At 39.9% G+C, this 23,217-nt stretch overlaps 1 protein-coding gene across 1 annotated transcript in view; it reads right to left on the reverse strand.

Moving 5' to 3' along the window:
- LOC117536730 (cytosolic carboxypeptidase 6-like) overlaps positions 1–23,005 on the reverse strand; it is a gene marked incomplete at its 5' end in the record, with an annotated part of 114,574 nt that extends 91,569 nt beyond the window's left edge. The window contains one exon of the mRNA XM_034201719.1: positions 22,911–23,005. Within this exon, the coding sequence (XP_034057610.1) occupies positions 22,911–23,005 (95 nt within the window). The remainder of the gene's footprint in view (positions 1–22,910) is intronic.
- Positions 23,006–23,217: the final 212 nt, after the last annotated feature.

Consider the following 23,217-nt stretch of genomic DNA (forward strand, 5'->3'; position numbering starts at 1 on the left):
CCTGTACTTTCTACTTCTTACATGTTGAACACAAATACCTGAACTTTCTACTTCTCACATGTTGAACCCAAATACCTGTACTTTCTACTTCTTTCTCACATGTTGAACCCAAATACCTGTACTTTCTACTTCTTTCTCACATGTTGAACACAAATACCTGTACTTTCTACTTCTTACTTGTGGAACCCAAATACCTGTACTTTCTACTTCTTTCTTACATGTTGAACTCAAATACCTGTACTTTCTACTTCTTACTTGTTGAACTGAAATACCTGTACTTTCTACTTCTTACATTTTGAACACAAATACCTGTACTTTCTACTTCTTACTTGTTGAACTCAAATACCTGTACTTTCTACTTCTTACATGTTGAACTCAAATACCTGTACTTTCTACTTCTCACATGTTGAACACAAATACCTGTACTTTCTACTTCTTACATGTTGAACCCAAATACCTGTACTTTCTACTTCTTTCTTACATGTTGAATTCAAATACCTGTACTTTCTACTTCTTACATGTTGAACACAAATACCTGTACTTTCTACTTCTTACATGTTGAACTCAAATACCTGTACTGTCTACTTCTTACATGTTGAACACAAATACCTGTACTTTCTACTTCTTACATGTTGAACTCAAATACCTTCTTTACTTTACTCAATACCTTACTTTCTACTTCTTACATGTTGAACCCAAATACCTGTACTTTCTACTTCTTACATGTTGAACACAAATACCTGTACTTTCTACTTCTTACATGTTGAACCCAAATACCTGTACTTTCTACTTCTTACTTGTTGAACTCAAATACCTGTACTTTCTACTTCTTACATTTTGAACACAAATACCTGTACTTTCTACTTCTTACTTGTTGAACTCAAATACCTGTACTTTCTACTTCTTACATGTTGAACTCAAATACCTGTACTTTCTACTTCTTACATGTTGAACACAAATACCTGTACTTTTCTACTTCTTACATGTTGAAACCCAAATACCTGTACTTTCTACTTCTTACTTGTTGAACTCAAATACCTGTACTTTCTACTTCTTACATGTTGAACTCAAATACCTGTACTTTCTACTTCTTACTTGTTGAACTCAAATACCTGTACTTTCTACTTCTTACATGTTGAACTCAAATACCTGTACTTTCTACTTCTTACTTGTTGAACTCAAATACCTGTACTTTCTACTTCTTACATGTTGAACTCAAATACCTGTACTTTCTACTTCTTACTTGTTGAACTCAAATACCTGTACTTTCTACTTCTTACTTGTTGAACTCAAATACCTGTACTTTCTACTTCTTACATGTTGAACACAAATACCTGTACTTTCTACTTCTTACTTGTTGAACTCAAATACCTGTACTTTCTACTTCTTACATGTTGAACTCAAATACCTGTACTTTCTACTTCTTACTTGTTGAACTCAAATACCTGTACTTTCTACTTCTTACATGTTGAACTCAAATACCTGTACTTTCTACTTCTTACATGTTGAACTCAAATACCTGTACTTTCTACTTCTTACATGTTGAACTCAAATACCTGTACTTTCTACTTCTTACATTTTGAACACAAATACCTGTACTTTCTACTTCTTACTTGTTGAACTCAAATACCTGTACTTTCTACTTCTTACATGTTGAACCCAAATACCTGTACTTTCTACTTCTTACATGTTGAACCCAAATACCTGTACTTTCTACTTCTTACATGTTGAACTCAAATACCTGTACTTTCTACTTCTTACATGTTGAACCCAAATACCTGTACTTTCTACTTCTTACATGTTGAACTCAAATACCTGTACTTTCTACTTCTTACATGTTGAACTCAAATACCTGTACTTTCTACTTCTTACATGTTGAACTCAAATACCTGTACTTTCTACTTCTTACTTGTGGAACCCAAATACCTGTACTTTCTACTTCTTTCTTACATGTTGAACACAAATACCTGTACTTTCTACTTCTTACTTGTTGAACTCAAATACCTGTACTTTCTACTTCTTACATGTTGAACTCAAATACCTGTACTTTCTACTTCTCACATGTTGAACACAAATACCTGTACTTTCTACTTCTTACATTTTGAACACAAATACCTGTACTTTCTACTTCTTACATGTTGAACTCAAATACCTGTACTTTCTACTTCTTACATGTTGAACACAAATACCTGTACTTTCTACTCCTTACTTGTTGAACCCAAATACCTGTACTTTCTACTTCTTACTTGTTGAACCCAAATACCTGTACTTTCTACTTCTTTCTTACATGTTGAACCCAAATACCTGTACTTTCTACTTCTTTCTTACATGTTGAACACAAATACCTGTACTTTCTACTTCTTTCTTACATGTTGAACACAAATACCTGTACTTTCTACTTCTCACATGTTGAACACAAATACCTGTACTTTCTACTTCTTTCTTACATGTTGAACCCAAATACCTGTACTTTCTACTTCTCACATGTTGAACACAAATACCTGAACTTTCTACTTCTTACATGTTGAACTCAAATACCTGTACTTTCTACTTCTTACATGTTGAACACAAATACCTGTACTTTCTACTTCTTACATTTTGAACACAAATACCTGTACTTTCTACTTCTTACATGTTGAACACAAATACCTGTACTTTCTACTTCTTACATGTTGAACTCAAATACCTGTACTTTCTACTTCGTACATGTTGAACTCAAATACCTGTACTTTCTACTTCGTACATGTTGAACTCAAATACCTGTACTTTCTACTTCTCACATGTTGAACACAAATACCTGTACTTTCTACTTCTCACATGTTGAACTCAAATACCTGTACTTTCTACTTCTCACATGTTGAACTCAAATACCTGTACTTTCTACTTCTTACATGTTGAACACAAATACCTGTACTTTCTACTTCTTACATGTTGAACACAAATACCTGTACTTTCTACTTCTTACATGTTGAACACAAATACCTGTACTTTCTACTTCTTACATGTTGAACTCAAATACCTGTACTTTCTACTTCTTACATGTTGAACACAAATACCTGTACTTTCTACTTCTTACATGTTGAACACTAATACCTGTACTTTCTACTTCTCACATGTTGAACACAAATACCTGTACTTTCTACTTCTCACATCTTGAACACAAATACCTGTACTTTCTACTTCTTACATGTTAAACCCAAATACCTGTACTTTCTACTTCTCACATGTTGAACCCAAATACCTGTACTTTCTACTTCTTACATGTTGAACACAAATACCTGTCTTTCTACTTCTTACTTGTTGAACTCAAATACCTGTACTTTCTACTTCTTACTTGTTGAACTCAAATACCTGTACTTTCTACTTCTTACATGTTGAACTCAAATACCTGTACTTTCTACTTCTTACATGTTGAACCCAAATACCTGTACTTTCTACTTCTTACTTGTTGAACCCAAATACCTGTACTTTCTACTTCTTACTTGTTGAACTCAAATACCTGTACTTTCTACTTCTTACTTGTTGAACCCAAATACCTGTACTTTCTACTTCTTACATGTTGAACTCAAATACCTGTACTTTCTACTTCTTACTTGTTGAACTCAAATACCTGTACTTTCTACTTCTTACATGTTGAACTCAAATACCTGTACTTTCTACTTCTTACATGTTGAACCCAAATACCTGTACTTTCTACTTCTTACTTGTTGAACCCAAATACCTGTACTTTCTACTTCTTTCTTACATGTTGAACACAAATACCTGTACTTTCTACTTCTTACATGTTGAACTCAAATACCTGTACTTTCTACTTCTTACTTTTTGAACTCAAATACCTGTACTTTCTACTTCTTACATGTTGAACTCAAATACCTGTACTTTCTACTTCTTACTTGTTGAACTCAAATACCTGTACTTTCTACTTCTTACATGTTGAACTCAAATACCTGTACTTTCTACTTCTTACTTGTTGAACCCAAATACCTGTACTTTGTACTTCTTACATGTTGAACTCAAATACCTGTACTTTCTACTTCTTACTTGTTGAACTCAAATACCTGTACTTTCTACTTCTTACATGTTGAACACAAATACCTGTACTTTCTACTTCTTACTTGTTGAACTCAAATACCTGTACTTTCTACTTCTTACTTGTTGAACTCAAATAACTGTACTTTCTACTTCTTACATGTTGAACTCAAATACCTGTACTTTCTACTTCTTACATGTTGAACCCAAATACCTGTACTTTCTACTTCTTACATGTTGAACCCAAATACCTGTACTTTCTACTTCTTACTTGTTGAACCCAAATACCTGTACTTTCTACTTCTTACTTGTTGAACCCAAATACCTGTACTTTCTACTTCTTTCTTACATGTTGAACACAAATACCTGTACTTTCTACTTCTCACATGTTGAACACAAATACCTGAACTTTCTACTTCTTACATGTTGAACTCAAATACCTGTACTTTCTACTTCTTACTTGTTGAACTCAAATACCTGTACTTTCTACTTCTTACATGTTGAACTCAAATACCTGTACTTTCTACTTCTTACATGTTGAACTCAAATACCTGAACTTTCTACTTCTTACATGTTGAACTCAAATACCTGTACTTTCTACTTCTTACATGTTGAACACAAATACCTGTACTTTCTACTTCTTACTTGTTGAACTCAAATACCTGTACTTTCTACTTCTTACATGTTGAACTCAAATACCTGTACTTTCTACTTCTTACATGTTGAACTCAAATACCTGAACTTTCTACTTCTTATATGTTGAACTCAAATACCTGTACTTTCTACTTCTTACATGTTGAACTCAAATACCTGTACTTTCTACTTCTTACATGTTGAACACAAATACCTGTACTTTCTACTTCTTACTTGTTGAACTCAAATACCTGTACTTTCTACTTCTTACATGTTGAACTCAAATACCTGTACTTTCTACTTCTTACATGTTGAACACAAATACCTGTACTTTCTACTTCTCACATGTTGAACTCAAATACCTGTACTTTCTACTTCTCACATGTTGAACACAAATACCTGTACTTTCTACTTCTCACATGTTGAACACAAATACCTGTACTTTCTACTTCTTACTTGTTGAACTCAAATACCTGTACTTTCTACTTCTTACATGTTGAACTCAAATACCTGTACTTTCTACTTCTTACTTGTTGAACTCAAATACCTGTACTTTCTACTTCTTACATGTTGAACTCAAATACCTGTACTTTCTACTTCTTACATGTTGAACTCAAATACCTGTACTTTCTACTTCTTACATGTTGAACACAAATACCTGTACTTTCTACTTCTCACATGTTGAACACAAATACCTGTACTTTCTACTTCTTACTTGTTGAACCCAAATACCTGTACTTTCTACTTCTTTCTTACATGTTGAACACAAATACCTGTACTTTCTACTTCTTACATGTTGAACCCAAATACCTGTACTTTCTACTTCTTTCTTACATGTTGAACTCAAATACCTGTACTTTCTACTTCTTACATGTTGAACACAAATACCTGTACTTTCTACTTCTTACTTGTTGAACTCAAATACCTGTACTTTCTACTTCTTACATGTTGAACTCAAATACCTGTACTTTCTACTTCTTACATGTTGAACTCAAATACCTGTACTTTCTACTTCTTACATGTTGAACTCAAATACCTGAACTTTCTACTTCTTACATGTTGAACTCAAATACCTGTACTTTCTACTTCTTACATGTTGAACTCAAATACCTGTACTTTCTACTTCTTACTTGTTGAACTCAAATACCTGTACTTTCTACTTCTTACATGTTGAACTCAAATACCTGTACTTTCTACTTCTTACATGTTGAACTCAAATACCTGTACTTTCTACTTCTTACATGTTGAACTCAAATACCTGTACTTTCTACTTCTTACATGTTGAACACAAATACCTGTACTTTCTACTTCTCACATGTTGAACTCAAATACCTGTACTTTCTACTTCTTACATGTTGAACTCAAATACCTGTACTTTCTACTTCTCACATGTTGAACTCAAATACCTGAACTTTCTACTTCTTACATGTTGAACTCAAATACCTGTACTTTCTACTTCTTACATGTTGAACACAAATACCTGTACTTTCTACTTCTTACATGTTGAACTCAAATACCTGAACTTTCTACTTCTTACATGTTGAACTCAAATACCTGTACTTTCTACTTCTTACATGTTGAACTCAAATACCTGTACTTTCTACTTCTTACTTGTTGAACTCAAATACCTGTACTTTCTACTTCTTACATGTTGAACTCAAATACCTGTACTTTCTACTTCTCACATGTTGAACTCAAATACTTGTACTTTCTACTTCTCTCATTTTCCAAACAGCTGGTTCCTTTAGTCTGAATGTGTGTTTGATGCGTGATCATTATTCTTTAGAGTCATTGCGTGCCTATTGATTTGAACACGATCCGTGTATCCATCATGTCCTGGTCTTCTCTAAAGAAGAGGGACCAATGGAAACGTTGTCATGTTGCCGTTGTTCAGCATGGAAACATTCATTAGCTAACAATGACATTATTGTTCTATTGATATAAAGGGAGGTCAGGTACTCTTTAAAACAGCTGCTAGTTATGGGTACTTTTTTACTTAAAGCTCCCGTGTCATGGCCATTTCTACTGATCATAATTCCATTGTTGAGGTCCACTAGAATAGATTTACATTGTTCAATGTTCCAAGCTCACATTCAAACAGCATCTCTGTATAGCATGTGTATTCACTCTCTGTCCTAAACGGCTTGTTGGAGCTCCTGCCCCCCCCCCCCCCCCCTCCCTGTGAGTGTGCTCTGATTGGTCAGCTCGCCCACTCTGTTCTGATGAGTCCATCACCGTTACAGCTGAACATCAGTGATTATGTTTTACAATGGCGTTAGCAACCAGAAAATGACACCAGTAATGACAAACAGATGAGAATGCTGCGTGGGGTCTGGGGGCCGTGTTGGCGGGACGTTGCGCGGCTCGCTGCTCCGCCCTTTGAGGCTCGAGGAGCGGACAGCGTGAGCTGGGTTCATTTCCTGCTTGCTGCTTGGGATCTGCGAGACAGCAAGACATCGCGAATGGACGCGGGAAGGGGAGGGGGGGTGCTGAGGGGGCTGTACCCCCATCTGCGAGGCTCCACTAGCACCCGCACCCCCCGCACCCCCAAACGTGGCGCACCTACAGTGTAAGTACATTTCAGAGCCCATACTTCTTTACTTTTACTTGAGTGAAGAAGTTTAGTCAGTACTTCTACTTTTACCAGAGTATTTTTAAACACGAGTATCTGTACTTCTACTTGAGTGAAGGATGTGTGTACTTCCCTCTTCCCTCTTCCCTCTTCCCTCTTCCCTCTTCCCTCTTCCCTCTTCCCTCTTCCCTCTTCCCTCTTCCCTCTTCCCTCTTCCCTCCTCCCTCTTCCCTCCTCCCTCCTCGCTGCATCCCTTCAGCTGCAGGAAGCCTGCAGGAGCCGAGGGCCTCCTGCGCCTTTAGTTTCATTGGCGGGCCCCAGATGCTTAGCTGCTTACAATATTATGAAGGGCCAAAGCCAACTGCCTCCAGATGGGAGCCATCGATATTCAGATGAGCCGTTTCCTCACATTCAGAGCAATCCCACCCTGATGTCCTACAGTGTCGTCAACAAACATGCCGACAAACACAAACACAAGCGAGTACAAACAGATGCACACATTCACAGTGGAAGCCGTGGGCAAAACACACACACACCCACACCACACACACAACACACACACACACACACACACACACACACACACACACACACACACACACACACACACACACACACACACACACACACACACACACACACACACACACACACACACACACACACACACACACACACACACACACACACACACACACACACACACACACACACACACACACACACACACGTAGCCTGTGTTGTGTAGTGGACAGTGATGCGGGGGTATTTCAAAAAAGAAGAAGCCATTTTACAATTAAACTGTGGGCCCTTTGTGATTATTTAAATCACTAGGACACAGTGTTATCGCCACAGCAAGCTACAACAATAACACAAGGGTTAGCTAGTGATATGCTAAAATACAAGATGCGCATAGCATGTTATAACCTATTCATGGCTACTTTTATGGATACAATGATTATTTTTTCCGGATTGCCATTCATAGGGTTCATACACTTTTTCACCAATGACTCTCCATGACCTTTACCTCATTTTCCATGACCAAAAAAATGACTCTTTCTCAGCGGTGCCACTGAAAATGTATTTTAACATCCAACAGGAAATTAAGGTCTGCATCTGAAACATGTTGCCTATCTAAAACAAATCAAATAGCTTACTAGCTTCACGCTGAAGCAACTGAAATCTCTCACCAGCAAAACACCTCGTCAGTTAAAAGCCATTTTACGTTTCATTACTATACGATACAGTATTTATTATCATTATAGTATTACTATTTCGGCGATTAGATAAAATATCAATTATATTTGATGCAACTTTAGTTACATTTCCATGACTTTTCCAACACTTTGGGAAAAATATTGTTTTCCATGACTTTACCAGGGCCTGGAATTAGCATTTTGAATTCCCATGACTTTTCCAGGTTTTAATGACCGTAGGAACCCTGACTTTAACAACTGTAGGCTCCTGAAAGACAGCACATGTAACGGTGGGCTCTTTGTGATGATTTAAATCACTGGGAGGGTCATTCCAGAATTGGAGGACATTTCATGTCCCCCATATAACAAATCTAATAATCCATGCCCAAATTGCTAAAACATGCACTTGTTGTGTTAAACATACTTGTCTTGAGACTAAATGTATATCAAATTGTAGAAAAAGTGGTTTCAAAATATTATTTAAATGATCAAATGGCTCTACATCCCCTAAAATGGCATTTTTCTCTTGTCCCGCTTCTTGGTGACCAACTTGCGTCAAATATAACATTTAAAATAGGGATTTTATTTACTTTTGTTGGTATTATTCTATTATATATGTCTCTTGTAATGGTAAAATCAATTTGTTAAATCATAAACATATTTTAAATAACAGTAATTTTGCACAGAAGGTGTGTCCCTCAACATGCGTTCAACCCTGTTACCCAAACCTTTTTAGATTGGCACAGGAAGTGAACAAACTGTAAATCAGATGACACACAGGAAGTGACATCAGCAAGCCATGTGCTCGTGCCATGGGTAGACCACAACTAAGTCCTCTCTTTCATTTTATTTTTCATTTTTACAATCTTTTCAGTCTTAAAAGAGTGTGGCACTCTGACCCACTCAACCCTGTTACTCATATTATCAGAATAAAGCATATTCATTTCAAAGTTATCTTTCTTGCATTAGATATCCAGGTGTGTGCTTGCCTTGAAAGTAGCATTACATGCTACATCTAGCAATACTTCGGCCCATTCCCAAACCGCCCCCTACACCCTACCCCTCCGTTTGCACGTTCACGCGGAGGGTCCGCCATATTGAGGGCTGTTCCAAAGCAACGAGTGTGGAGGGGGAGTGGGCTATCAAGCCCTCAAACAACGAGTCTGCAGCTGTGCTGACTTGAGACCGGTCTCTACCTGACCGGAGTCACGCTGTGTGTGTCCGTCAGGAAACACGCTGTTTACAAGTAGTTCCAGCAAACATCCACTGATAAACTGCGATGTTAACAACCTCATGATAACCTCATGTTTTTAATTTAGGATCAAACCTGTGTTTAGTCTAGAAAAAGGTAAATGTGTGCATTTTATTATAAAGTTGTGTATATTTACAGACCGTTGCAAAAACTAAGAAGCTTATAAACATCAGGTTTAAAACTAAAAGAGCTTTGAAACACAATGAAAGATGTTTGGAGTTTTATTTGAGTTATTCATTTACACTTTTTGTCTAAGAGATGCTGATTTGAAACCGTTGTTACATACAGTTACGGCATTTCCTGTTTCTGCCGGAGAGAGGGGAGGCCGTCCCAAAGCTTGCTGCTGTATTTACTCCCTCCATCCGACAGGAGGAGCCTCGTTGAGCTGCGAGTGTGGCTACAGACGGAGTTCACTCCATCTGACAGGAGGAGCCTCGTTGAGCTGCGAGTGTGGCTACAGACGGAGTTCACTCCATCACGGAGGGGTAGGGTCGAGGGAGTGGTTTGGGATTGGGCCTTCCTGAGGTTAAAGCTCAAAGTAGCATTGATTTACCCCTGTTACTGTAATTAGAGTAACAGGGGTAATTCTTAATTGGAAAATATACATTTGATGCCTAGCTGGGCAAATCCCTTTTTTTGATGGTTTATTATCTGTTTTTCCTAAATACATTAAAACAATTATAAAATAAAAGGTTCATTTTTCAAAAATGTTGGAGTCTAAATTGTCCTCCAATTCTGGAATGACCCGGGAAACAATTGTGCATAACACCAAGCTACGCTAACAAAACAAGTGCTAGCTAATCTAATGCTAAAATACAAGATGTTCACAGCATGTTGTAACCTATTGATGGCTACTTTTACTTTCGGATTGCCATTTAACATCTGTACTGAAAGACAGAGAATGTAACGGTGGGACTTTTGGGATGATTTAAATCACTGGTTATCAATTTGACAACCTCAGCAAGCTACTCTAACAACACAAGACTAAAGCTAATCTGATGCTAAGCTCTAAGGAACCTATTGATCCCTACTTTTAATATTAAAAGTATTCCACCTCCTAACTCTTGACGATTAACTTACTCAGATACTATATTCTTTCTCTGAGCATTAAAGTAATCTCATGATGAGCTATATTAAATACTTTCCAAACACACATGATGGCCTTTGAGCAGGCGCTGTGTCCCTGATGTTATGGTAGGATTTAAATTACAATCAACAAGGCTAACATGTTAGCAGAGGGAGTATGAATAAATCAATATTCTATCACACTTCGTCCTCTGCATCTTTTTCCTTTTGTTACTTTAACTTTGCTGCAGTAATTAAATCACAGGCGTGAGTTTTGAGACAGTCCAATCCCAGGACTTCACACTCCATTTCACCGCTCACATCTCTGACACACAGACGCATTCAAGCAGCGCAGAGAGGACAGCTTCAGAACAATCAGACAGGCAACACATCCATGGAAGTGTCCTGATGTTTAAAAGAAAAACACGATGAAAGAAAAGATTAGATGTTTTGACAAAGTAAGTGTGTACTAGGAAGATGCTAAAATGACAGCTAAAGGACTGTTGAGAACTAATGGAGGTTTCCTGCATGTTTGCACACTAAGGTTATAACGTGTTTCTACTGAGATTATTCGGGTTTAATAAAAAGAAAAGTGAAGGCAAAAAAATTATGGGAAATATTTCCATAAGGATCAATTAGACACACACACACACACACACACACACACACACACACACACACACACACATACTCACACACACACACACACACACACACACACACACACACACACACACACACACACACACACACACACACACACACACACACACACACACACACACACACACACACACACACACACACACACACACACACACACACACACACACACACACACACACACACACGATGGGCAGAATGCAGATATCAACCAGTCCTACAGAGTGTCCTAATATGTCCCGTAAACACCTGACGACATGGCTTTGTGGAATTGCTGAGATACCCATAATCCTTTAGTGGGAGTCAGGGGGTCAAGTCTCCATCGTGCTGAGCACAACCAATAAGCCTCAGACAGACTTTAGCCCAGCCTCCACACCCTAACCCCCCCTCGCTGCATTCTGCACATCCTGCAGGCTCGGCTGATATATATGATATGTAAATCCAGGAGCCTGCGTGAATAAAAAATAGTTTAGGACGAGATTTCTCCTCGTGTCACACTGGGCTTACGACGACAAAACATTTTGCAATGTTCACGAGATCAGGCTGAACAAAGAGGGGTGAAGGTGAGGTCCTCCGCCTGCATTTCTAAAAGCAGCCGCTGACTTACAGTACTGTAATCAGGGGACTGCTGGCTGCAGAAAAACTGCAACGCCTCACCTAGTTCATTACAAGATGACACAACCAATTTGTTCCTCTGCCTGCTGCAATCTACCAAATCTCCCCTGACAAAAGCATTTAGATTAGAGCGCTTTCAGGGGGGGCCGCACTGACATGCGTACCCAGCCTGTAAAAGAGGAAATGAAGTGCCTTTTTAATTCTCCTCCAGGCAAACATAAAACTGTCCAGGTAAGTCATTTGTGGGTTGAATGGAGAGCCGGGAGCAAGCTGGCTCCCTATCACAATCCCCCCTTACCCCCCCTCCCTTTTTTCCCAACCCCTTTCTCTGCAAGGAACTCTGCACAAACACACTAATACACACACACACACACACACACACACACACACATATACATCACTTCAGGGGACAGTACATTGACTTACATGCATTTCCTGGAGACATATCCTAACCTTAACCATAACCAACACATGCCTAACCCTAACCCTTAACCTAACCAAGTCTTCACCCTAAAATTATTGATTCCCCTCATGTGGACCTCATAAGGGAGGCGAGTCCCCACACGTGACTGTGTAAACAGATTTAGGTCCCCACAAGTATAGTAATGCTAGGCCACACACACACACACACACACACACACACACACACACACACACACACACACACACACCACACACACACACACACACACACACACACACACACACACACACACACACACACACACACACACACACACACACACACACACACACACACACACACACACACACACACACACACACACACACACACACACACACACACACACACACACACACACACACACACACACACCCTCATCTAGAAGATAATTAATCTATTGGTTACATTTTGTCCCATTATGTCTCCCACATAATCCTCTTTCACTTCCTTTGGCATCACGCAAATGAGTTTCCGTGAACAAGGAAGCTGCACGTGCCGCTGATTGTGTCGGATTCTCTCTCTTCCTCTCCGGTTTGTCCTACGCAGAAGACTCCCTGGTGGAATAGGAAAAGTGGAAATGGCGGGAGTTGCCATCTCATCAAATAAAACATAGCTTTGTGATCACCTATCCTCTCTTGAGTTTCTTTAAAGACAACTGGAAAGAGTAGACATTTCCCCTGAACATGAACACCACTCCACGGTTTGGCTTTCATCAGGTATTCTCCTTTTCCTCTTCCAAATATTCACTCGGATTCATTCATCACTCCATTTCCTCTTGGCGGTCGACATGGTGACAGATAATTAGGTGTGTGCGTGTCTCTCACTTTCTCCCGCGCTTGGTTTTTATTAAAAAAATGGTCCGTCTCCCTTATCGCACAGACATTGTTGACAGAGCGCCAAACATCATATATAACATTTTTTTTAATCTTATATGAAACCCATAGCCTGTCTGCTGAGTGATTGCTACAGTTCCCACTTCAAATAGGGTGGAGAGAAAGAAGGTGGAGAAATACAGCTTGTGTTTTAAATTAAACACACCACACAGAGATATAGGCCGCGGGCAAAGTATAGGGGTAATGAAAATGATGTTACAGTAAAACATGGCAGTAAAGCTACTCGGTCTCTTGAGGAAGAGCGTGAATGTTGAGCCTCGAAATCCATTTCTTTCCTTTAGCCTCGAGTCTAACAAGTACGACTGCAGGGAGATGAGCAGAGAGGGAAATAGGTGAGACACTCCCACACTGAATATCTACGTCAAATTGGTTGCAATATAAGTTAAGTACACGGGGAATTTATTCATTTTAATATATCGTTTCAACACTAAACAAGTATCTCAGACGCTGGATGATACCACTGAGACTTTCTAGCAAGTCGTTTTTGTTATTACATTCAGAAGACATTACATAGTTGTGATTTGTTTCGTTGCATAATATCTGTGGGGAGTTTTATGTAGGAAGCAAGACTTTACATTTCCTCCGTGTATACTAACACGTGTGTCTGAGGCTGTGTGTGCAGAGGTGGAATGAGCCTAGTGGTGGCAGACAGGTGGAAACGCGTTACAAAAACAATGCAAATAAACAAAAACAAATGATCACACACACATCCTCACCGAGGTGACGAGACTAACAAACACTGCTAGTTAACATTTGTGTTTTTATATTTGCATATTTTCTCAAAGTGCAGCACATTTGCACCTGTTGGCCACCGTATGTAACAAAATAGATCTTTACTTTTAACCCTAACTGTGCAATTCTGCATACATATCTTTATTAGTTCTAATTCACCCCAGAAAATATCTTAATACACACATTTTAATATATAATTGTTGTTATTTATTGCAGAATGTGGACATTTCCCATTAAGGTCTAATGTGTGTTTAAATATGCAATATCCCAGGGGACAATATTAAGAATACTGAATATTGTAAATCAAGCTACCCAGCAGTATTCCATAATGTACCTTAATACAATAATTCAAATCATCCCCATCTTTTCCCAGTCTAAAAAAGTCCATTCTGCATAATCAGTACTTTGACTTTTTGTACTTGAAGTATCTTTGGATGGTAATACTTTTGTTCTTTTGCTTGAATGCAATTTCAAAAGCAGGATCTTTACTCTTATTTGAATATGTCTCCACCAATATACGTGTGTGTGTGTGTGTGTGTGTGTGTGTGTGTGTGTGTGTGTGTGTGTGTGTGTGTGTGTGTGTGGCCTAGCATTACTATACTTGTGGGGACCTAAATCTGTTTCCACAGTTACGTGTGGGGACTCGCCTCCCTTATGGAGACAAATTGGAGGTCCCCATAAGGGGAATCATTAATTTTAGGGTGAAGACTTTTTTAAGGTTAGGATAAGTCTCCAGGAAATGCATGTAAGTCAATGTAATGTCCCCTGAAGTGATGTATACATGGTGTGTGTGTGTGTGTGTGTGTGTGTGTGTGTGTGTTTGTGTGTGTGTGTGTGTGTGTTTGTGTGTGTGTGTGTTTGTGTGTGTGTTGTGTGTATGTGTGTGTTGTGTGTGTGTGTGTGTTTGTGTGTGTATGTGTGTGTTTGTGTGTGTGTGTTTGTGGTGTGTTTGTGTGTGTGTGTGTGTTTGTGTGTGTGTGTGTTTGTTTGTGTGTGTGTGGTTGTTGTGTGTTTGTGTGTGGTGTGTTTGTGTAGTGTGTGTGTTTGTGGTGTGGTTGTTAGATTTGTTTGGTGTGTATGGGTTTGTGTTTGTGTGTCGTCGTTTGTGTTTGTAGTGTAGTGTGTGTTTGTGTGTGTGTGTGTGTTGTGATGTGTGTGTTTTTTGTGTGTGTGTGGTGTGTGTGGTGTTGTGTTTGTGTGTGTGTTAGTGTGTTTGATGTGGTGAGGGGTGTCGTCGTGTGTTGTGTGTGTGTATGTGTTAGAATGTGTGTGTGTGTTTGTGTGTGGTATGTGTGTGTGTGGTGATGTTTGTGTGTGGTAGTGTGTGTTTGTGTTGTGTGTGGTGTGGTGTGTGTGTGTGTTTGTGTGTGTGTGTTGTGTGTGTGTGTGTGTGTGTGTGTGTGTGTGTGTGTGTGTTGTGTAGTTGTGTGTGTGTGTGTGTGTGTGTGTGTGTGAGAGTCTGGTTAGGTGATATTACAACAAATCCAGGTAGGGGGCTGCAATTGTTCTCAAACAGCAAACTGGGGTCGCTTGATGTTTTTATGAAGCGAGTCTGTTTGGAAATGAATCGTTAGTCTCGGTTTTATTGCTCAAATTACCCGAGCCGGTCCTTGTCCTGTTTGCCCTTAATTAACAAGCGTTCAATTCCCCTATTAATTAGCACAAGCTATTAGCTATTTTACATCACTCTTCATTTGTCGACAATTAAAAAGGCTCTATTATTAAAAGGCATGCCACATGGTTAATTGGGCAGCAGGAGGAGGAGGAGGAGGAGAGAGGGAAGAGGACGGTGAGGAGGAGTCAAGGAGGGAGGAGTCAAGGAGGTCCGCTGTAGCTCTCACACAACTTTTACAGTCTGCAAAGATGGCAAAAGTACACACATCCTTTACTCAAGTAGAACTACAGATACTCGTGTTTAAAAATACTCTGGTAAAAGTAGAAGTACTGACTAAACTTCTTTACTCAAGTAAAAGTAAAGAAGTATGGCTTTGAACCAGCTGTTTGGAAAATGAGAGAAGTAGAAAGTACAGGTATTTGAGTTCAACATGTAAGAAGTAGAAAGTACAGGTATTTGTGTTCAACATGTAAGAAGTAGAAAGTACAGGTATTTGAGTTCAACATGTAAGAAGTAGAAAGTACAGGTATTTGTGTTCAACATGTAAGAAGTAGAAAGTACAGGTATTTGTGTTCAACATGTAAGAAGTAGAAAGTACAGGTATTTGAGTTCAACATGTGAGAAGTAGAAAGTTCAGGTATTTGAGTTCAAAATGTAAGAAGTAAAAAGTACAGGTATTTGAGTTCAACATGTAAGAAGTAGAAAGTACAGGTATTTGAGTTCAACATGTAAGAAGTAGAAAGTACAGGTATTTGTGTTCAACATGTAAGAAGTAGAAAGTACAGGTATTTGAGTTCAACGTGTAAGAAGTAGAAAGTACAGGTATTTGTGTTCAACATGTAAGAAGTAGAAAGTACAGGTATTTGAGTTCAACATGTAAGAAGTAGAAAGTACAGGTATTTGAGTTCAACATGTAAGAAGTAGAAAGTACAGGTATTTGTGTTCAACATGTAAGAAGTAGAAAGTACAGGTATTTGAGTTCAACGTGTGTAAGAAGTAGAAAGTACAAGTATTTGTTCAACATGTGAAAAGTAGAAAGTTCAGGGTATTTGTGTTTCAACATGTGAGAAGTAGAAAGTACAGGTATTTGTGTTCAACATGTGAGAAGTAGAAAGTACAGGTATTTGAGTTCAACATGTAAGAAGTAGAAAGTACAGGTATTTGAGTTCAACATGTAAGAAGTAGAAAGTACAGGTATTTGTGTTCAACATGTAAGAAGTAGAAAGTACAGGTATTTGTGTTCAACATGTAAGAAGTAGAAAGTACAGGTATTTGTGTTCAACATGTAAGAAGTAGAAAGTACAGGTATTTGTGTTCAACATGTAAGAAGTAGAAAGTACAGGTATTTGTGTTCAAAGTGTAAGAAGTAAAGAGGTTTAGTCAGTACTTCTACTTTTACCAGAGTATTTTTAATCACGAGTATCTGTACTTCTACTTGAGTAAAGGATGTGTGTACTTTTGCCATCTCTGGACAAAGGTGAGCATGGAGACCAAACAAAGGTATTCTTTCTCCTCCCTCACCCTCACCCGCCCTCACCTCTACTCACCCATCGCCCTCTGCAGAGCTTAACAAGTGGCAGGGGATGCTGGGCTGATTGACAGAACAATTACTGCCAACACGCCTCGCCATGGAGAGGCAGACGTCTCCAAATAGAATACCTCTATGTGTTGCATCACAGGCGGGATTTTGGTAGGAAAGCAACATCGCCCTGACGACTGATTGTCTGTCTGCTTTTCTGACTAAGTTGGATTTTTAAAAGCACTTTTCTATTCAGTTTTTCCATACATAAAAAAAAGGAAAAAGTGTTTACCCTTGATGAAGGTTGGCTGGCTCTAGGTTTGGAAGCAGTGTTTGGCAACCCGTTTCCTACGACTGTTCATCTGTTAGCTCAGTTAGAGGTGCAGCTATTTTTAACCACACACCTCCACTGACTGACGGAGAAGTGCAGAGTTAATTAAAAGTGACACGACTCATCAGAACATTTCCAATTCGTTATAAATCACAGACCTAATAGGCATGGAAATGTTATGTTGAGATGTGTGTTTTAACTTGTGAGGTTAAAGGAACAGTAATGGTTGAATTGGGTTTGATTTAGATTCACATAAAGAAACAAATGTTAATAAGGATGTTGCTTAAAGGTAAATTGACTGCATCATGGTCTTAAGAGCCCATGTGTTTACGTTTGAGTTTACTTCCTGTCTGTCATCTTCTGATGTTCCCTTACTTCCTTACTACCTCTTTCCTTCTTTATTAGGCTTTTTCTTTTCTCTACTGGCAATAATTCGGCCGTCATGAATCCAACGTTTAGTGCTTTCCACCAATATAACATATATTACAAATTAATTCCATGGTGTTTTTTGATGGAGAAAACGAATGTTTGTTGTTGATTTACAGGACGAGTGCACATCCCATAATCCTCCTTAGCAAGTGGTCTGTTAGTGAAATATAACAACCTCTGGAATGTCCACATTGACCAATCAGAATCAAGTATTTAACCAAGCTGTGTAATTACTGCTAGCTGAATATCTTAAGGTTGTGTACACTTGTAAACTTAAGATGTACCCCATTTCCTAAACTGAACCATCTACTAACTAATTCAGCTACTCATATAAATAATAATTGATGACGATGTTAGTTGGGACCCTATTTTGTATTATTGATAAAGGTATGCTGCCCTTTCCTCCTACTCCTCCTCTCCACACCTCATGAAGCATCTGTTGGTCGATGCATTCAGCCTCATGAAAACATCCTGGCCATTACCCCCCCCCCCCCCCCCCCCACACAAACCCCCCCACACCCCCAAAAGCTGCATTACACCACGCTCTCGGACTTTCTAATTAGCTTATCTTGGAAAATAAGAATACCGGGCAATCCTTTGCTCCAGCAGTCTAACAACGAGCAGAGCCTGGCTGGCACAGAGTGTCATCGGGGGGGTCGTTGTTTCCACAAACCACTACGAGAAAATATGGTTTCCTCTGTCTCATAAACACTTTGACTCCTTTTCTCTGTTTGTGGGATTCTTGTTTTTCACACTATGCACTTTAGTCACTTACCACCTGTTGGGAGAGCCCATTTCATTTCAAAGATTTTATATTTTTAGGAACTCACAGAATGAGGGTGATCATTTTGGGATAAAGCTATAATTGAATGGGATTGTTGCCGCTGCTTTTAATTGAACTATTCACATCTCACACTGTACTGTCGCTTTGATTCATGTACCTGTTATTCATGTTTTATTATCGTTATTGTTTATCATGTGTTTTAGCTGCACTATTTCTTAATGCTCTTAATATCTTTCATTTTTGTAAAGCACTTTGAATTGCCTTGTGTTGAATGGTGCTATGTAAATAAACTTGCGTTGCCACCACTTTCCAATGCATTGCAAATGGGTCAAACTGGTGTTTGACGCACATTTAAGAAGTGTATGCGCTCTCATAATCTGTCACACATTTCAAACCACTGTGGCCATTTTAATTAGGTTTCTATCATGTATTATAAACCAAACATGTAACCAGTGGCTGCGTTTAAATGCCAGATGATATGGTACATCTTAGCCTCTGTGGACTCTCACGGCCTCAGGAGTCATGGAGTGAGTGATGGAAGGAAAAAGGGATCAAGGAAGGGATGGAGGAAGGGATGGAGGACTGTCAGGATGTTGGGGTAAGGCAGGAACCAAATGCAGTAAAAAGACAAAAGGTCTAGTACTTTTAACAAAAAGCGAGCTTTAATCAAAAAGGTGTTTGCCGATGACAAAGATTACCAAACCAGGAAGCACGAGGAAGGATCGGGACCAAAACAATTCAGGGGCAAACATGGAGGGTGACAAGAAAGACGACGACCAAACATGGAGCAAAAGGGAAGACAAGATTAAATGATGTACCAAATATGTAACCAGTGGCTGCGTTTAAATGCCAGATGATACGGTAAATCTTAGCCTCTGTGGACTCTGATGTCTCACGGCCTGAGGAGTCATGGAGTGAGCGATGGAGGGAAAAAGGGATCAAGGAAGGGATGAAGGAAGGGATGGAGGACAGATCCCTCCACCTGTAGCAGGACTGTAATCTGCCAGTTGTCTCTCAGTTTATCCGAGACCAGCCAAGCCTCGGGCACCCAGAGATGCCTCGGCCCCGGGACACGAGGCATCTGCACGGTGAGATAACGGCTTCAACTCCTGGGCTGATACTGACGCTGCTTTTGATAAATACAGACGAGGGGTGGTGGGTGGTGGGGGAGCCATCTCTCCCCCCACTCTCCCTCTCATTCTCTCCTCCCTGTCTACCTGTCTCATTAATCTCTCCTTCTTGTACTTTTCCCCTCTCTGTCTGTTTTCCCTGCCTCTCTTTTCCCATCTCTCCCTCTCTGTACCTTCTTCATCCTGTCCTGTGTGAGTTTGGATCAGACAGGCGAAGCTCTCCACGCTCTGCCTTTTTTATTTATTCCATATCTGTAACTGTCAAAAAGAAGATTGCTACTTTAGGAGCTGTCTGCGCTTTGTTGTGCTGGTGGAAAGTCAAATAGAGGAGGTTGTGTTAAAAGCATCTTGACCACTTTGTGGGGACACAAACAATGTCAGCTGTGGTGTTGGAAACCCTAGACAGTTGAAAATGGCTCCATAAGTGCAGGACACATGATGCCTTTTAGATGGCACAGTGCTGAGAGGGCGGTTAAAACCTGGGGAGGTAATTGGAGTAGGCCTCATCCACGTTGCCTCCTGCCGTGTCTGTCACTTAAATACCTATTTATGAGAGCTTATCAAAACATAAACATGGCCAGGGTTGCATGATTGGTGTATTAAGAAAAGCTTTGGGACCTAAGTGACCCAACAAAGCTCAGATTAACACCGTCAAGATTATGTCAAATCCATTCAGAAAGTGGGATAATAATTACTGGCATAAAATATTTTAACTGACATTATTACACGGCGAAGATGAATATTACATTTTCTCAAACTGTTTTTCGCTACGAGACCACTGCTAAGTGTAAGGGAAACTTCTGCAGCAATGGAGAGTCAGGACTCAGAGAGACACGAAGAGAGTTGGAGCTTTGATGTCAAACAATGATAGTTTATTACAAGGATACGGCCGGAGAATTCATATCACAAGTCACAGCAGCAAAAGGTTCTGACTGCACGGGTGGGTTGCCATGCCAATTCTGACCAGCCTCGCATCTTGGTAGACCCTTTAACTAGTTTACAGAGAGTCAAATCCACATATTGGGGGAAGGTATACGTGAACACCTGCAGATGGACCTGGAGATGTCTCTCACATCTGTGGAGCTTAGAAAGCCAGCGTTCTCACAGTCGTAAAACCCCCTATGTCCGCTAGGTCAAGCCATAAAACGTATAGTATCAACATACGACTGCATTATCACATTCCTTACGGAAGATAAGGAGCAGGGCTGATCGTAAATGTCAACACACAGAAAATATTTAAATATTTAGGAGTAAAGACAGAATTATTCTCTAACACTAAGGAAGTACGTTTACATTTGTCGAGCACAACAATTTAGTTTAGTGGTACGTCACAAAAGAGACAGGAAGTCAACACTGAAGCTAACATGTATGAACCATGTTTGGAGGAGCCCTAAGTCCATTTTCAAGTTCATATTTTGTGCCTCCACTGTGACATGTTAAATAATAGTACTAATACATTGTATTTGTAAAGCACCTTTCATAGCTAAAACTAATCCCTCTCATCTCATACTGCCTGTGCTGCAGCACCTCTTTTCACCCTCTGTCTGAAACCAGAGCCCAGTCTGCTCTGATTGGTTAGCTGGCCGGCTCTGTTGTGATTGGTCAACCGCTTAGAAATGTCCCGCCCCTTAGTCTAAACACAGGAGTCCAATGGAGGCGTTTCAGGTGCCTAAACTTCCTCTGGATTGTATACGTTGCAGACCATTGACATGCACTAAAACCTATAACACACTAGAGGAAAGGAAAGGGAAAACCCCTAAAAAGCATGTGAGTGGTTCGTGGAAAAGTCAATGAATGAATAGACTTGGATTCAAGATCTCTTCACATTGGGATCCTGCTCAACCCGTCTGTATTCTTTTATCATTAATGACCGCCTCGCTGCACATTATCCCTTTACGTGTTACTACACTCACCTGAGAAATTCTACAGCCAGCACTTGCCCTGCTTCACTTTAAATATACGGCTGTCACTATCAAGCTAGTGGCTGGCAGCGTGAGAAAGCCAGACCTCCAGGAGCATGACAGAGAAACTCTCGAGTGCAAAGTTGCAACTACACCACAAAACAGAATCAGCGGAGATGAGTGGCGTCATGTTGCACCGTGCCGTATCTCCGACAGCAGTTCATCTCTCCTGTCTGCGGTGTCGTGCCCGGTGTCTATTCCCATTAGCCTGTGACCGGCGCTATGCTATGCTACGCTACGCTAGGCTAGCAGGCGCAGATGGCTGAGTGTGGCAGATGCCGGGCTCTTTCTGCGGATGCCCTCCATCAGCAGATGACAGATGTCAGGGCTCCTGTTGGACGGCAACACTTCATCACGCCACCCTGTCCCCCCCCTCGCCCCACTTCAGCAGGCCCGCTCCCTCCTCACACACACACACACACACACACACACACACACACACACACACACACACACACACACACACACACACACACACACACACACACACACACACACACACACACACACACACACACACACACACACACACACACACACACACACACACACACACACACACACACACACACACACACACACACACACACACACACACACACACACACACACACACACACACACACACACACACACACACACACACACACCGCTGCATCCATCAGTCAAGCGTTATTACATCAGACAGCCGTCATACTGGCAACCAATGGATCACATGCTAATGCGCCCGGACGCATCCACTCTGGAAATCTAAAGTATCAGTCTTTAGTGTGTGTGTGTGTGTGTGTGTGTGTGTGTGTGTGTGTGTGTGTGTGTGTGTGTGTGTGTGTGTGTGTGTGTGTGTGTTATAAGAGAGAGGTGCTGTAGGAAATAGAAATGTCTACTCTTGTGCATAGAAGAAAAGTTTTGCGGAGTAGAGCAAAGACATAAATACTCTTTCTTTTTATATAGATGACATTATAATAAAGTACAAAGCGTACCTCTTCGATATAATAATCGTAGAAATGTTGTTATTAGACACTTACCATTTTGGCCGGCTGGTAGACTTGACGACGGGAGACATGCCATCTCTGTACAGGCTCTTGGTCTTGGAGAAGTTGACCACGTTGAAAATGACTCTCTGAAAAACAAGGAAGACAAATGAAAATCAACACAAATAAAACCCAGTGGAGATTGCATCACTATTGGCACCGGATCACTGTTTTTATGGGTGTGTCTGCATTTTGTCAGCACTTTTAGTTGTTATATGCAGACGGATAAAAGGAGGCTATGAGCTGGCAAATGTATATAAAGTATTAAAACGAAATGTCCTTGTTTTTTAAACAAAGAAAA

This window comes from Gymnodraco acuticeps, unplaced genomic scaffold (assembly GCF_902827175.1).
Source record: "Gymnodraco acuticeps unplaced genomic scaffold, fGymAcu1.1, whole genome shotgun sequence".
NCBI lineage: Eukaryota > Metazoa > Chordata > Actinopteri > Perciformes > Bathydraconidae > Gymnodraco > Gymnodraco acuticeps.